At 35.8% G+C, this 16,638-nt stretch overlaps 1 protein-coding gene across 1 annotated transcript in view; it reads left to right on the forward strand.

The window, feature by feature from the left end:
- The window catches only part of dy (transmembrane protein dusky), a 51,268-nt gene that overhangs the window by 15,916 nt on the left and 18,714 nt on the right, over positions 1–16,638 (forward strand). Inside the window, exon 2 of the mRNA XM_028323028.1 lies at positions 11,752–11,804. Within this exon, the coding sequence (XP_028178829.1) occupies positions 11,757–11,804 (48 nt within the window). The 5' untranslated portion in view covers positions 11,752–11,756. The remainder of the gene's footprint in view (positions 1–11,751; positions 11,805–16,638) is intronic.

Here is a 16,638-nt window from a genome sequence, read left to right on the forward strand (position 1 = left end):
TGTTTAATAAATTAATAAAATAAGTACTAATTAGGTACAGACTGTAGGGTGGTTACTCGCATTTTCAGACATCGTGTAGTAGGTAGGTATACAGTTTTCACTGATATCACTTTAATATCTACCTATACGGGAAAGGTGTACACACAAAGATTTATAACATTCATGAAGCTTCAATAATTTATAACTACAAGTTTGCGAAAATTTCACTTACACCCACATCTTAAGAGCAAAGGCCACCCGAAATGGGTCATTCAGTATCAATCAATTTCATCTGTATCATTTTTCCCACGCTAATTCACGCGAACGTTCGCCGAGCAATTTATTATGCTCATATTTCAGTGTTCGATACGTGAACGCGCGAGCTCCGCCCGCCCAATCGATTATCTGCGTGTTGAACCGGACGAGTGAGCTTTGAAAGCTCGCTTTAAGATATAATGTCGATATCGATATAAAATAATAAAGTATTAAGTTTAATAGGTAGTCCTGCCACTTGACCAGAATTTTGTTCATTAATTTTACAAGAGTTTTTCTGAATCATTAAGTACTTTTCAATAAGTTGCTATTAGGGTGGCTTTTTGTTTAAGAATGTTACGTGTGAGCCAATGACTCACGTTTTAGATTAGAAATAAAACATAATCTAGTTAGTAGAAAAACCTTCAGACGTTAGGTAGTAGTTTCGATTTCGTGTTGATATTTTTCCTAAATAAAAGGTTTTAAAAATTCGATACACACGTCATGTCAATCAGTCGTGCGCACAAAGCAAGCTTTGATTTGTGCCTGCCCAATAGTTTTTGTCTGGGTGCACGTGCAACTGAGCGAGCTTTTAAAAGCTGTAACAGTGCACCAGTACAATACGTTATTCAATACCATCGGACTGTATTTGATATTTTGTATGAAAGGCAACGTAAAGTTCTGTCAGGAAAAGCCTTTTATTTTCGTTCGTTCGTTCGTTTCAGCCAAATGACGTCCACTGCTGGACAAAGGCCTCCTCCAAGGTTTTCCACAATGCACGGTCCTGCGCTGCCCGCATCCAGGCTCTTCCCGCGACCTTTACGAGATCGTCGGTCCACCTAGTAGGAGGCCTGCCCGCTGCCTTTATTTTAATCATGTTTAAACATGGAGTCGTTGATAAACGAAAACCGATTTAATGTTGTGCCGTAATTAAACGTTGTAGTACACGATACAAAATTACACCATTCCCAAAGTGTCGTGACTGAGCTTAATCGATATAGATCTCCGCTCGTTTTGTCCGCGTTCATCAGTTTTAACACCGCACGCTGCGTACGCACCCGAGCATGTATGTATTGACAGCGAGCTTTCATAGTGTTGGGGGCAGGTATCGATATATGTTTACTTTAAGTATTTGCTGTATTATTACTCCCTTAGGTACTTAATGACTTTTTCATTCTATGTATAATGATATTAATTTTAATTATTGCTCCTTAAGATTTTTTATTTGTTGTTTATATTTTCATAAGAAACATGCTATATAAAATCTTACTGTGAAAGGTTAACCTTTGTAATTTGTCATTCTATCTAAGAGTGTGGTATAAAAAATAGCAAGATGCAACTTAATTCTGGTCCTATAAATTTCGATTTGTCAGCTATCACAATTTTGATTAGTTACTTGTAGAAGCCAAGAAACTGGTTTGATTAGTGCTTGTGCTAATGAATAAGAAACTCGCACTTCTTTCCGAATCGCTGCTCATGCTTCCCGAATCGCAGCTCATTAACACTTATCGATATCGGCAAATTGCACCCGCATCGATACATCGTATCTCTAATTAACCGGTGAAAGTCATCGGCCGACTGACCACAATCCGGCACCCAAGATTTGGTGGTTCAATTCTACTTTCGTTTTTGACTACTCTTACTTATGATTTATTTTTCACATTAAATATAATTATGTATCGATAGAATGTAACCAATTTTTGACACTCTACATTTGGTAGCAGTTTTTGGTAGTAGATTGTGCAATCGGTTTACCAAATCGAGACTGAAATAAGTAAAAGCTTTGAAAACAAAAAGGGCTGTTGTATCAGTAATTCAGAACAATGTACCGTGGCTGGGTATTTTGCAGGATTACAGATTTTTATCTAAATGAATGAAAGAGCAACCCCATTTATTTCGAGGCACTTAGACACGTTCCAAATTATTACAGTGCCCTTAACACCAAAATTAAATAAAGACAACAAATCTGCTGGTAATGGAAAAAATTTAGTTGTTAGGCTGAACAAGGCAGGTATTTGACCGCAACCGCACCTGATATTAAGTGAGATGCAGTCTAGGATGGTAGGTACTTATCTGCCCTGTAAGTGCCTATTCACTCGCCTTGAAACGGCCCGGATTGTCAGCTGTTTATTATAATATTATTTTATTGTCGCTTATATAAACCAAGTGTACCAAGAGTTATCAATAACAAGATACTATTTGTCAATCTCAGGAAGCTAAAGGTATTTGTAACTATTATTCACATGGAGCAAGCCCGTTATAATATCCGTTCCTACGAGCTCATACGTCAACACGTGATAGATTGGATGCGGAAATCTATTCGTCTCGTGCAGTTTGTATATGACAAACACATACACTCGAAAAACATAACCCTCCTTCTGGCGCAGTCGGGTAAAAAATGTAAATCATGTTTCTTAGTGAAGATATTTGGGATTTTATCATTCATTACGGTACACCATAAAAAGAAAATGTTGTAGTACCTACTTACTGTAGTGAATAACGACAGCACAATTATTTTGCGCATTTTTTTTTCAAATAGGTACCTACATAGTTCTTTATGTAGCGGCTGTTACCTATATTACAAGATAAAAGGATTATTTTTTAGAACTGAACTTAACTTTAACTTAATCACTAATTATACACTTTTACTGCACGAACACTTGCATCAAAACTGTTCTAAAAATAATCCCATCTCGTTTGCATAGTTAATTTATCCTCATTCCTCGCGATCGCGGCCAAAAGACCAGTTTCCATGTTTCAATATTAATAAAAAGTAGAAAACAGTGGTGACTTGTTGACTAGTCGACTAGTCCGACTGTTTGTGGGCCACCGGGTCCGCAATGTGGGTTTACGAGGCGCGACTTCCCACAGTGGGTGCCGCATTGTCTCGTACAATTAAAACTAACTGTCAACGTTTCCTAGGATCGTATGTGAATGAAGCTGCAACCATTCGGTCATGAGAGTGAAGTTTTGCAAACAATAAGTAATAAGGGCTACGTTTCTTTGCGACGGGAACGATATTAAACTGTTTGAGATTCGAGATCTTGAAAATGTTGCTATTGCAAAGTTTTCTTCCAGTGTAAGATGGTAAGGAGATAAAATTGCGAGATTCTCCTCTTTTTATGAATTAGACAGTTTATATTGTTCTTGAGTGGCGACCACGAGCTGGAAGACGTAGCGTGGGCAGGCTTCCGACTAGGTGGACCGACGATCTGGTGAAGGTCGCGGGAGGTGCCTGGATGCGAGCGGCGCAGGACCGGTCTTTGTGGAAATCCTTTGGGGAGGCCTTTGTCCAGCAGTGGACGTCTTTCGGCTGAAACGAACGAATATTGTATGTAGTTCTACTAAGAAAATCATAAAGTCGTTTTTGTTTAGGTAAAGAAACAATAGGCTTACCTACCGGTGGACCGACGATCTGGTGAAGGCGCGGCAAGTTCCTGGATGCGGGCAGCGCAGGACCGTTCATTATGGAAATCCTTGAGAGGGACTCGTCATTTGGCTGAAACGAATGAACGAAAAAATTTTATTCCTACTCATAAAATTACAAACTTGCAAGTTCTCTTCTATCAATTGCTGATATCAACTGTATGAAACTAACTGAGAGGCTTTATTTTAAAATTCAATCTTGTGAAATTTGACAAAACGCATTATTCGAGAAACATGAGTAACTTTATTACAGCGTAGAACGTAGAAAGTCTATGAAATTTTGGTAAAAAAAGCTCTTAACATGATTTGACATTTTGTCGAGCCCAATTTTGCGGTCGAATGACATCAAAGTTAAATAAAACGCCGCTTCAGCTCACGGCAATTGAGTAAGGTTACCGAAAGCTCATAAAAAATTATGCAGTAAAAGTTCACTGAAAGCAAAAGTTTGTGGTCGTTGACCCCAGTCACGAATCGTAATTTAGATTGACCGGTGAATTCGTGCGTTTTCTCTTTCCTTTGAAATCAATCTTATTCCTTTTGTCCTATGGCTAAACTGACAAGTAAAAATGACCGGGGTTATTTTGACTTTTGACTCTCATGAGTATGAGATAACGTTGGTATTTAAACAGCTGCAGAGCAAAACTGAAAAGTAGATGATGGTTGATTGTATCTACAAGATACCTCTGTTTTGTGTGAATAGTTTGTAGGACACCATGAGATCATTCAAATAGCCTTGTAGATGTGTGAAATAACTCTCTCCAAGCCATTCGCACCTTATGGAGGAATACTTAACTGTTTGATATCAATACTGCCTGTTAAGTGTTATACGCATTTTCCGCAAGAAAATTCTTGTTATGTTTATGTTATTTTTCAATCATGGCCAATTCTCCCTGGGAGTTCCTATTTTGTATTTTTTTTAATAAAAATGTGTGACTGACGTAAAAGGAAAATGTTCAGTAAGTTGGTTTTTATATGAATCAGTAAACACGTAACTGGGTATTATTCTTAACATTAATCTCATTTCTGCTTTGGGACAACAAATAAGTTGAGAAAAGCTCAAGAAACTTGCTATCTACTCAAATTAATTTTAAGGCACTGCCTACTCTAAATAACACAAAATAAACTCATTCCCGCCACCGCCACCGCGTGGCCTATAAACCAGCAGACGAGTCTAGACCTCAGCCATTGTGCGCGTATCATTCACGCAGTATCTGGTCCGGGCATTGCCCTAAGCTGCGCGCGCGCAGAAAACGAGAGTAACCCGCGACAATACAAGCTTAGGCTATCATTATGCTGATCACTTTTGCTTAGTGTTACGCTAATGTATGGGTACCTAAGCTATGTGTGATATTAAAGTGGTTGTGGTACTTTAGCTTTTAATGCTGGATTTAAAAAAAAAAAAAAAAAAACTAATTTATGACCGGCCAAATTTCAGGCCAAAATAGGTTGTCCTGGACTTTATCAAAATATTCTGAAAGGTGTAGGATAAAATGAATTAGCCTAACTAGGACAAACTAAATTAGTCTGGCCAGTAACATTATTAAAGTTTGAGTGTTCATTATTTTTATTAAAAAGCGCTTTTACACGTCCCAGTATTAGTTTAACCCTACCAATATCAAGTAGTAGCCCTTCAAGCCCCGTGAATGGAGAATAGAATAGAATCAATTGTTACGCAGTCCTATGCGACCGCTTGGGGTTTGATGGGCTAGTACGTTAATATTATTTCCACTACATACAAGTAATGAACACCCACAAAATAATACTCTTTTAAAAGTTCTTCGTTCGTTTCAGCCGAAAGACGTCCACTGCTGGACATAGGCCTCCCCCAAGGATTTCCACAAAGACCGGTCCTGCGCCGCTCGCATACAGGCACCTTTTCTTTTAAAAGTAAAGAACTTTTAATCATTCTCATTTCTACACGGGCAGTCTTGTCAAATTATAATGATTAAGCATGTAAGTAACTGATTTATTAAATTAACATTTCTTGTAACTGTTATTGTTACTATAATGAGTCACTACAGTCATAAAAATATCGCCGACAAAATAGTATTCATAAAATGATAAAACAAAATATCAGTATTTTTCGTTTGTGTGAAATAAAACTCTACCGCAACAATTTATAGCTCATTTTTCAGATACACATCTCTGTTTACACTTTCACCTCTTTGACGGTTTGAGGATTCTGTGAACACGAGGACGCGTGTCAAACTGTCACGTTCTCTAATGTCAATGTCATTGACACTCGGATGTTAAAATAAAAGTTTGCTCGTGAACTTGACTATGCATAACCAAGTAGCTGTAGAAAATAAAAACAAACATAAGTATGTAGATTTACTCGAAAGTCCATTCAAACTTAAGTATTGATTTAAGCCTATGATTGGTTGAAATTCAATACAGACAAAAACTTAAGTAAGTTATAGATTCACGCCCGTATTCACAAACGATGCTTGCTTATGTGAAGCAGCAAATCAAAGTCCCAGCGTTAAATGGAGCTCTGTGATTGGTTCGTGTGTCACGCGCACTGACACCTCAAAGTAATGTTTGTGAATACGGGCGTCAAATTTGATAATAAACATGTAAAAGCATTTTTCAGAATTCTGTAACCTAACTGAAACTGAAACTATTCTTACTGTTGTATAAAAAAACTAAAGAAACTGAGTTACTTTTACTAAAAACTTTTTTTATTAAAACAAATTCTTGTTTTTCATTTCTTTCATAAATTAAGGTTATTCCAACATGCTGTGATTTCTTTATGCAAATGTTTGTATTTAGTTATCCCAATTAACCGGCCAAGCTTTATTTGTTCACAGACTATAAAACAACCGTGTAAATTGCAAATTCATCTTAAATACTATATTCTCAATTCCGAACCGATGTTATCAGAGTCAAATGAATATGAACTGTAAATTTTGGTGTGCAGGGTCTGAAGTCGACTGGTTTAGTTATAATAGGTTTGTTCCGCTGCGCTGGGCAAGTGGGCAGCCTGAATTTATTATTCTGGTTATCAGTCAAACAATTTATTACAACAATACAACTGTATCTCTTCTGGTGCCATGACATATAAATTCAGTTCTTTTCATACAGTAGTGTACCAATAGAGCTTTTACGATCTTCTCTTGGTGGTGTTCATGGCCGTTCAGCTATAGTGTTCGAATCCCCATTGGGACCGATCTTAGTGTGACGAGTATTGGATTTTACACATTTGAATACCTATTGTGGTAGCTAAAATTACTCCATGAGAATATTTACAAAGCTTTAGACATTTCGCGGGATGTTTTCGGTCTTCCCCATACTATACACTATTTGAATGGCTGTATAGATTTATCTGCGCTTTTGAATATCAAATACCTGCATAAGTATGGGATAGATGAAGACAATTTAAAGTACTTATTATATGAAGTACTAAATATTAAAATATTTATAGAAAGGTTTTTTTTAGATAAGAGAATAATCAAGAAATATTGACTTAGTGTATTTATCATTAGATAGGCACATAATCTAAAACCTAAAAGTTACTTAGAAATAAATAGCCGATAACATCTACTAATCATACCAGCTACGAATAAATCTGTTTCCGATGAAGGGCTGCGCCCGAATCGGGTCAAGTCCGCAGTGAAAGTACTCCGGCGCATATTCGTGAGACTCATCGTGACTTTGATCTTTGATACCAAAACCATTCAACCTTATGCAATGGCAACAGAGATGAAATTTGAACAAGATGATCAAGTACACGAAGTAATGAGCGACTTAATTGAATAGGTCGTTGACCGTGTTTTAATTCACTCTTATTGTTTGGCGATAGTAGTGGGAAGTTCAAGATTGAAATGTTTTGTTTTGTCAGTTTGAACTTGGATTTTGTTATTTTAGTTTAGGCCTAAATTCTTATCCCACGTGGTAACTTAATAGATCAAACATCTTTTATAATGACAGATAATGATCAGAGTATTTCAAAGATCTACTATTTCATATAAATTGTATCATAAATATTAATCAAGTAAATAGTAGTATAAATTAAGTTACTTGAAAGCAACAAGACAATCAATATAACGTGTGAGGTCTCGATCACACTAAGTCTATTATTCAAAGCTTCGGAATTCTTGTTATTGATAAAGAAGCACGTAACAACGTTGATAATATGATCATCAAAATTAGAGATCACGATGGTGATTGGAGGACTCGGCCAGTTCACAGCGTCGTTAATGACGGCTGTTAGAATACCGACAATGAAAGTGGTTTTAAATAGCTGGACCCCAATACAACGGATCAGTTTAATTTATATTAATGACTGTAGCTACTTAATCAGACAAAAGAGATTACATTCTAGATAATAGTAGAAGACAAATGGCTCGCATTTTTGAGGTTTATCGTTAGGCCTATTGTAGATTGACAGATAAGTATTGAATTTGAAATGAAAACAATTGTTATGATTAACTCAAGCCACCTATTGTCATGGATCATTTGGGTTTAAGAAGAAACTCACCTAAGAAATCCAAATAGCAAAATCTGCCACTCTAAATACACATCCTTGAAGATTTAGTACCTCAAGTTCAGATGGCGAAGATTGCATTCACGATACCTGAGTTATAGTTGTTGGAAAGCATCGAGGTATATTGACACTTGCGCATTGAGCATTCAGCAATAAAGCACAGGTGGGCACACCCAGCAATTACACAATGGGCACTCCGCACTCACCTGCATACTCCGCCGGAGGTATGCACCAAAAAAGCTGGGACCAAAGAGTTCCGGCACTTTCACCCCGTCCCACGGCCCACTTGCCCAAAAAATTTAACCCGCACCAAGGAACGCCCAAATATTCGGCGATTAAAGTCGATCGTGCCTCTTTACTTTCGCGGCTCAGCTCTGTACTCCTGCCAATTAAGCCTGGCAGGTCGGCCTCGATGCTGTTTTTGGTTTCGTTTTAATCGGAAAAAATTAAAAGTTAATCGAGATATGGTGGTGAGGAACGAGAGCGCTCTCTGTCAGCTTTTATCGGAGACATCATTCACGCCCATCTTAAATGAGTGGCTCGTGTTTCACTTTGTTCAACAAAACGTGTTTCTGATACTATATTTTGATACACTTTCTTCACCTTCAATTAGTTAATATGTTTATATTCGAGGTGTCTAGAGCCTTGCTCTTTACACTTAGTTATCAAGTCGCTACGAATAACCAAATTTTACCCTGTTTCATTTCCCCTAAACTTCAAGGTTGTTTCTCCGATAAAAGATCTCCATTCCCGTGCCTTCATCTCAGGAATGCCAAACTGGTTTTCGCTTTCAAATCCCAAAGATAAAAGGGATAGAGTCCACGGCTCGCCGTGACCTCTCACCCCCGACTTTCCTCGGCTGCTTCGTTGTTAGTATCAGCACAACACTCATAGAAAATGTTTGAAACTAAAATGAAATATGAAAGTAGGCAATAAGATTTTATAAAAGGTATAAATTCATGAGCTTTTCCTTCTCTTATTAATATTGAGTGAAATATCCGTTTAATTTAGAAAATTACGGTATTACGAGTACATGCATAGATAATTGAATTCTCTAGAATTTATATGAGATTCGCTTGTATAAAATAACAGTAATATAAAATTATCACTATTGTGTTATTATTATGATAATAATCTATTTATTAAAATATGGGATAACTTTCGAAGCACTAATCTTTCACCATTCTTGCTTAACACAGATTTTTACACCAAATTCTAACGTAACACAACATAAATAAAATGTTAACAAAGAAATCTTAAGTCATCCGAAATAGGTAAGTTACTTATCATAAAATATTTACTACAGATAATAAAAACATGAAGAGTCCAATGACCAATGGGTTCATAAATGACCATCAAAGTTTTGTAATCGGATTATCAAAACGAACCAGAGAATAGAAGGTGAAACTTTAATACTGTGACGGTTAAATCTGTAATTTTACTTTCAACGGAACTTCAATTTTGATGGCATTTAGGGAATTAGTTTCTATGAGGCAAGTCATAAAACCTTGAAGAAAATATAGCCTCTACAATCTTCTATAGGACATCAAAATGGGTTTTATGGACTTCACCATTGAAGATGGAATTTACTAGACTTTTAATGAGATCATATTAATCAAAGCTTCATTGCATGTTGGTACTGGTACTTGATTTAAAGATAATATAATTATGTAAAATACTATTAACAAAACTACCTGCCTTTGCTTTATTACTTACTTCTATTTTACTGTTGATGATCATGTGTGTAAGCAGACGCCAAATTACGTCTCATTAGAAAAATGACCTCTGCTCTTAGAGCTTGAAGAAATTTGACGTCTATAATGCGTTAATTCATCTTCATGTTCAAAGTGATAATAATGATTACCTACTAACGTTAATATTTTAACCAAGAGAGCATTGACTTCTCGTCAGTTATTAAAATTAACGATGTCTTAGTAAGTCCGCTGTCATCTAAATTCCAGAATACAAGAATTCCTCATTCCAAGCTAATTTGGTGTATAATATAAAAACAAGACTTTATAACTAACTCTTCCTTCACTCATGAAATATATTGCACTTAGCACGAAATACTCGTGAAACTAGAGATTGATACATAATTGGATCAAGTAACACAAGCAATATAGACGCTTCGTTCTTCGATCTGCTGATTGACGATAGTTTTTCGTATGATAGCTTAATTGAATAAAATCATAGATATTGAGTGAAATCTCTACGGTTTGACCGTACATTTAAATAGCCATGACGAGGTGGGTTGTGGTACTTTCACGAAAGGCAGCAAACAGAGCGGGAATTCTGGTATTGCATATGAAAAATTGATGCTCGTTGATATGATAGGTGCTGTATGCTGGCATTGCACGGTGCACACATAAATTCTCGCATGATTGTGATATACGGGATCAGTAGCGTGAAATATTGAACTATGTACCTGCATTACGTATTATTATAGACAGACACGTTATATTTGTGAAGATATTAGTTAACACTTAACTACACAAAAGTGTATACATTGAACATTATATTGCTCTGACGTTTTTGAATGCATATTAATTTAGGCTGGGTTGCACCATCTTATTTAACTTTGACAAAAGTCAAAAATCTGTCAAACTCCATACAAAAAGCAAGGGTTATTGTCATAGTTACCGTTAAAATAACGTGGTGCAACTCAGCCTTAATGTTGGTACAGCAAGGTCACAAAAACATTAGTATGAAAATTCGCTCTAATTCGAGAATAACTCGACTTTACCAAGTAAATTGCAAGCCACTTGTCAATATATCTTCCGATTTGACACTCATTCTTCAATTTTACAGTTATAATTCGCAATAGTAATGCATGATTGCCGTGGGTAAGATGTGACAATACTACGGAATCCGCCCCCAATATTATGGAAACTGGGGCCACTTTAAGTAGGCTCATGGGAGAGTCGCTGTTATCGTCGTTTTGATTCATATAATGAGGTTTACGTTTAAACGATTGTTCTTAGGTGGCGATTGTTGTGCAAACATGACGTTCTTTTGTTCTGTTAACGTTTTACATTTTTATTTAAGACATTTGTTAGTAAATTCTTTATTAATGAATAGAGTCAAGATTAAGATAAAGTTAATGAGTGAGTGAATAAGTTTCGACTGTTAAGAGTTCTGAGGTGGAAGTGTGAAAAGCAATCGTAATCATTTGACAGTTCATAACGTACGATTATTCTGTTAAACGCTTTGTTTAACTGACTTTATCGTACGTTAAGAACTGTCAAATGATTACGATTGCTTTACACAATTCCACCTCTAATTTGATTCAAGTATTTCAGACGTGATTTTATTTGACTACATATGCTGAACACAATCGGATAACATTATGGAGCATTTCCTAAAGACAAACTCACTCACAAAATGTACCTACCTACTCTTTTAACGCTTCAACCTATAAAATTTCACACCTACTTAAATATTGACCAGCTAAAAATATCCTAAACAACAAGCAATAGTTCAGAAACCTTCATAAAGAATTTTAACTGACCACGGTTCTCGCGCACTTTCCCCGCTAAGTGGTATAACGACGTAAACCAACATTTGAACTTTCCTAGACGTGTATGTGACGTTTTTATTTTTGTTCGCAGTGAGGATGCGGCGCCGCGGGCTGGCTATTGGCTTGCTCCTCGTATTACACATGGTGAGAACTTGTTTATGTTGACTTTTAGTGGTGGGTCGTTTTAACACGCGCACTTATACTTTCTATTTCAAACGAGACAATGTAAAGGAGTTCAGTGGCCTGTACAATTGTTTGTTTAAGTCTTGATTATAGTACCTACTCAGCAGAGATTAGGTACCCAATTGCGAAAAGAGTGCTACCAGGACTCAAAACTTTTAACGAGGACACTTCCATATATAAATTAAAAGAGCTAATCGGTTTATTAATGTAGTTAAATAAACCAAAATGTAATGATGAGAATAATAATAACTCTTCTTAAGATTAATAAGTTCATTTATTAATGTTTGTAAACAAAATAATTTTTAAGTTGGATAAAATAATATTTTGTAGAGTGTTGGCTTTTAATTATCCAATTGTAACAGTTATAAATAATGCGTTTGTATTTTACACAAACAAAATACATTATTAATAGAAATCAATTATCTCGTTATCGTTGGCGAGATGTTTTCTAGATTTCTACAATGGATTGAATCGAGAATTCATTTAATAGGCTCTCATTTCGTGAACTTTCTCATAAGAATCACAATGCATCATTTAATCAATGACGATTTAAACAAAAACGTGTTAAAGTGGCATATTAATTGTGTTCAACTAACTAAGCGCTATTTGTCATTTGAAAATGCTGAAATTATAAGAAAACTGTGTGGAACGTTGCACTGTTTATGAGAAAACGAGCTTTATTTATTTACTTTTGTTCGGTACAATATTAGTAGACTGTAAAGATTAACGATATTATGCAATTATACATATGTCATAACGAACATACAATATGAACTTGCAAGAATGCAACTTTGCAAGAATTTTATACAATTTTAAGTTGCCCTTCATTGTTTTCAAGAGCCTCAAGCTTTTACTTTTCGCCGCATAAACTGCCATTATAAATAATAAATTGCATTGTAAATAGTTAAAATCAATTGATTAGTTTCAAATAAATAAAATTCCACAACTACAACCAAAAGCTCTCCTGCGGGCACCATCAAATTCGAAATACCTCTTCACCACTCACAAGCGTTAATGCTTTCAATATTAGATACAAAGAATACTCAAATTTGTCACCTGTGTTTTATACTTTAGGCTATAACTAATGAGGACTGTATACAGGGTGTAAAAAAATGTTGTAATCCGTATATATCTTAGGTACACCCAGACCCGTCACAGAAATTAAAATTCATCATTTCAATTTCTGCCCGGCCGGGAATCGAACCCGGGACCTCGCGGCATAGTAATCCGTTTCGAACCATTACACCAAACGTCTGAAACTGCACCATACGTTTGCAAATTTCGACGGGTTTCTCATATGTCTATGTAGCTCAGTTGGAAGAGCAGTCGCCCGCTATGCGGGAAGCGAAAGATCGTTGGTTCAAATCCCACCGTAGGCATTCCTTTTTTTCAAGTTATTAAAAAATTAAGTCCAGTAATATCTAAAAATAGTGACCATAGAGGATCCGAATTAGAAACGACCTGCACCCATCTGCTTTAAAACACTTGACAGAGAATAAAGAACCTCCACCTTTTCTTGAAGTCGGTTAAAAAGTCATCAGGAGGTTCCGTAGTTCGTATTTATTGGCAGTAAAGATAACTTAAATGTTAAAACCTAAGTTAGGCTATAATCCATGCGTTGGGTACAGTCTCGTTAGACTTAAATTAGTCCAAATTACTTCAGTTGCTTTACCATGAGCTTACTACATTAAACGTCATCGCTAACGAGTGCGTCAAAACAATCTATGAAGATTTTACTTCTTGAAGGTAAACGCTAGGGGTGCTGTACAATCTGTCATACATTTCATGGCAGTTTTTTTTAATACAATACACAAACAAAGGCAGCAGGCTGCTACGAATCGATCAACGTGGAAAGCATTGGGGGAGGCCTATGTTCAGCAGTGGACGTCCTATGGCTGAAATGATGATGATGATACAAACAAAGTAAATTTCGATGCAAAAATGTTTGTACCGTGCGGGAATCGAACCCGGAACCTCTGACATAAAAATCTATTATGAACCATTGCACCAAACGACTGAAACTGCACAATATGTTTGCAAATTTCGCCAAGTCTATTATATGTCTATGTAGCTCAGTTGGAAGAGCAGTCGCCCGCAACGCGGGGAGCGAAAGGTCGTAGGTTCAAATCCCATCGTAGGCATTTCCCTTTTTTCTAAGTAAAGAAGCGACCTGCACGGTGCACTAATGCCTAATGGATAATTCGTATTTTACGGGCTGATTTTTCAATTTTCCCATTCTGAAACTGCAAATGTTTGTCACAAGCTTATTCATCAGTTAAAAGTTATCCGACGATTGAAAAATCAACCCTAAGTCAATTTTTAAAACGTTAAAGAATATGATGTCGAAAAAATCCTTTAACTTTGACAAACGTCAAAAATCTGTGAAATTCCATACAAAAAGCACCGATTATCGTTATACCTAGTCACGGTTAGTAAGATGATGCAACCCAGCCTTAGAGTTTTTTTATTATGCTGTAAGAAGTGATTCTATATTCGGGACTAACTTTTGCCCGCGACATCGCGCACGTGAAATTCAGTTAGTCACAAAACTCACAGATTCTTACAAATTATAGCCTTTTATGTTATTAAATAAATAATCAGAAATTTTCTGATGTATGAACAGTAATAATGTAATGTTTCTTCAAAATCCGTTCAGTTGTTTTTGCGTAACATAGTAACAAACATCCATTCGAACTTTCGCATTCACAATACATATTAGTAGGATAAGTGTCGTATCATTACTAACGTGTATTTGATTTAGATTTATTGTTACCCAAACACCCTGTATACACATTTGTCTAGCCTTTCTCGTGTCTACAGTCCGGATTGACGTGACAGTTGACAGTACACTATTAGATGGCTTGAGATGTTAGACAAATACTTAGGCTGAGTTGCACCATCTTACTTTAACTTTGACACACGTCAAAAATCTGTCAAACTCCATACAAAAAGCACCGGTTATTGTTATTGTTACGGTTAAAATCAAGTAGTGCAACTCAGCCTTAGTGGTGTTAGAAAAATATTATATTAGTAATAAAATCTACTCATATTAAGAGAAGAAGAATATTTCTTTTACCGATATTTGAGAATGACAAATTCTTTTAATTTAATTTAATATTCCAGTCTGTAATAGTTTGGTATGCCTTTATTTTTGTTGTAACGTGAAGGTGACGATTGGGTTCCATTTAATCAAATTATGAAAAAAATCCTGAACATAAGTTATGACTAATCTATTATTAAGTTTTCTAATAAAACTTATCATTTAATCGTCCAGTCGTGAATGTATTTGTGTGCAAATTCGTGAGAAAAGTTAGTGCTTGATGAAATACCTTATCAAGGTCTACTAAGAAAAAAAGTGTTTATACCACCATAAGAGCTAGAGTACAAAATTAGACCAACTTATAACAGACCACTATAATTTTACTAGTAGATCACGTTCTGCCAATGATTGGCTGGCCGGCATGGTGCCTATTAGCTTAAAATAATGAGCTACAATAAAAAACACATTACACACTTTTTAATACAGGCACGTAGCGGCTTTATGTGTTGCAATAAGAAAGGAGCAAAGCCAAAGCGTATCGCACTAATTAAAAGTCGTTTTGTTATAGGTAATTCATTGTTTTGGTATTTGTTTGGATGGCGAGCAAGTTTATAATTTATGAAGAGGATGCTATGTAGAAGCTCAGAATAATATCGTAGAAGGAAATGTTTTTTGTGAGCCGACGTCTTATTTATCCAAGGCATATAGGCTCTTTGAACACTCATAGAAAGAATTTATTAAAAAAAAGTAGAGTTTGGCTCAGAATTTCGTTTTCAACACGTGTCATTAAGCTCAACTGTACGCTTCTCACGTCAAGTTCAAAGTGCAAGCTCAACGCGAAGTATCGGGGAGACTTAAAAGTAACACCTTATGTAATTGGGAAATGTGCGATTTAGCTCTACAAATATTTAAAAATGAAATGGCAAATATAGCAGTAAGTCCGCTACTACTAACTAATGCTTCGGCAACATCATGTTAATTGGATATAAGTAATTAAAATAACAAACAGGTGATTGATTAATGAATGAGATGTTGTTGTTGTTATTTTTTAGGGTTCCGTACCTCATAAGGAAAAAACGGAACCCTTATAGGATCACTTTGTTGTCCGTCCGTCCGTCTGTCAAGACCCTTTATCTCAAGAACGCGTGAACGTATCAAGCTGAAATTCACATGAAATACTCAGGTCTATTGTCGCTTTAAGCTGTGAAAATATCAAACTTCTAAGCCAAGCCAATCAAAAGATACAGCCGATTATGTCGATATTTTCAACAAATTTTCGACACTCGCTAAGGAATCAAAACCTACAGGATACTTCCCGTAAACTCAGAATCTTGAAATTTGGCATAAAGCATTGTCATATAATGCAAATATAGGAAAAATTGCGAAAATTACATTTTTTTAGTTATATAATATAATAAAAATATTTTAATAAAATGAAACTTACTACCTTATTTCTCACGAACGAATAAAGGTATCAAATTGAAATTTATACCAAATACCTAGATCTATTGTCCCTTTAAGAAGTAAAAAAATCAAACTTCTAAGTTAACGCGATCAAAAGATACAGCAGTTTATACCGACACCTTAGACGAATTTCCGTCACACGCTAGGGAATCAAAACCTACAAGGTACTTCCTGTGAACTCAGAATCTTGAAATTCGGCACGAAGCAACGTTATATAGTACAGATAAAGGAAAAATTGCGAAAATGATAAATTTGAAGTTATATAAAATTTAAAATATTATTTTTGCTTAC

The sequence above is a fragment of the Ostrinia furnacalis genome, unplaced genomic scaffold, assembly GCF_004193835.3.
Source record: "Ostrinia furnacalis isolate ACB-3 unplaced genomic scaffold, ASM419383v2 OfSCF0587, whole genome shotgun sequence".
NCBI classification, from domain to species: domain Eukaryota; kingdom Metazoa; phylum Arthropoda; class Insecta; order Lepidoptera; family Crambidae; genus Ostrinia; species Ostrinia furnacalis.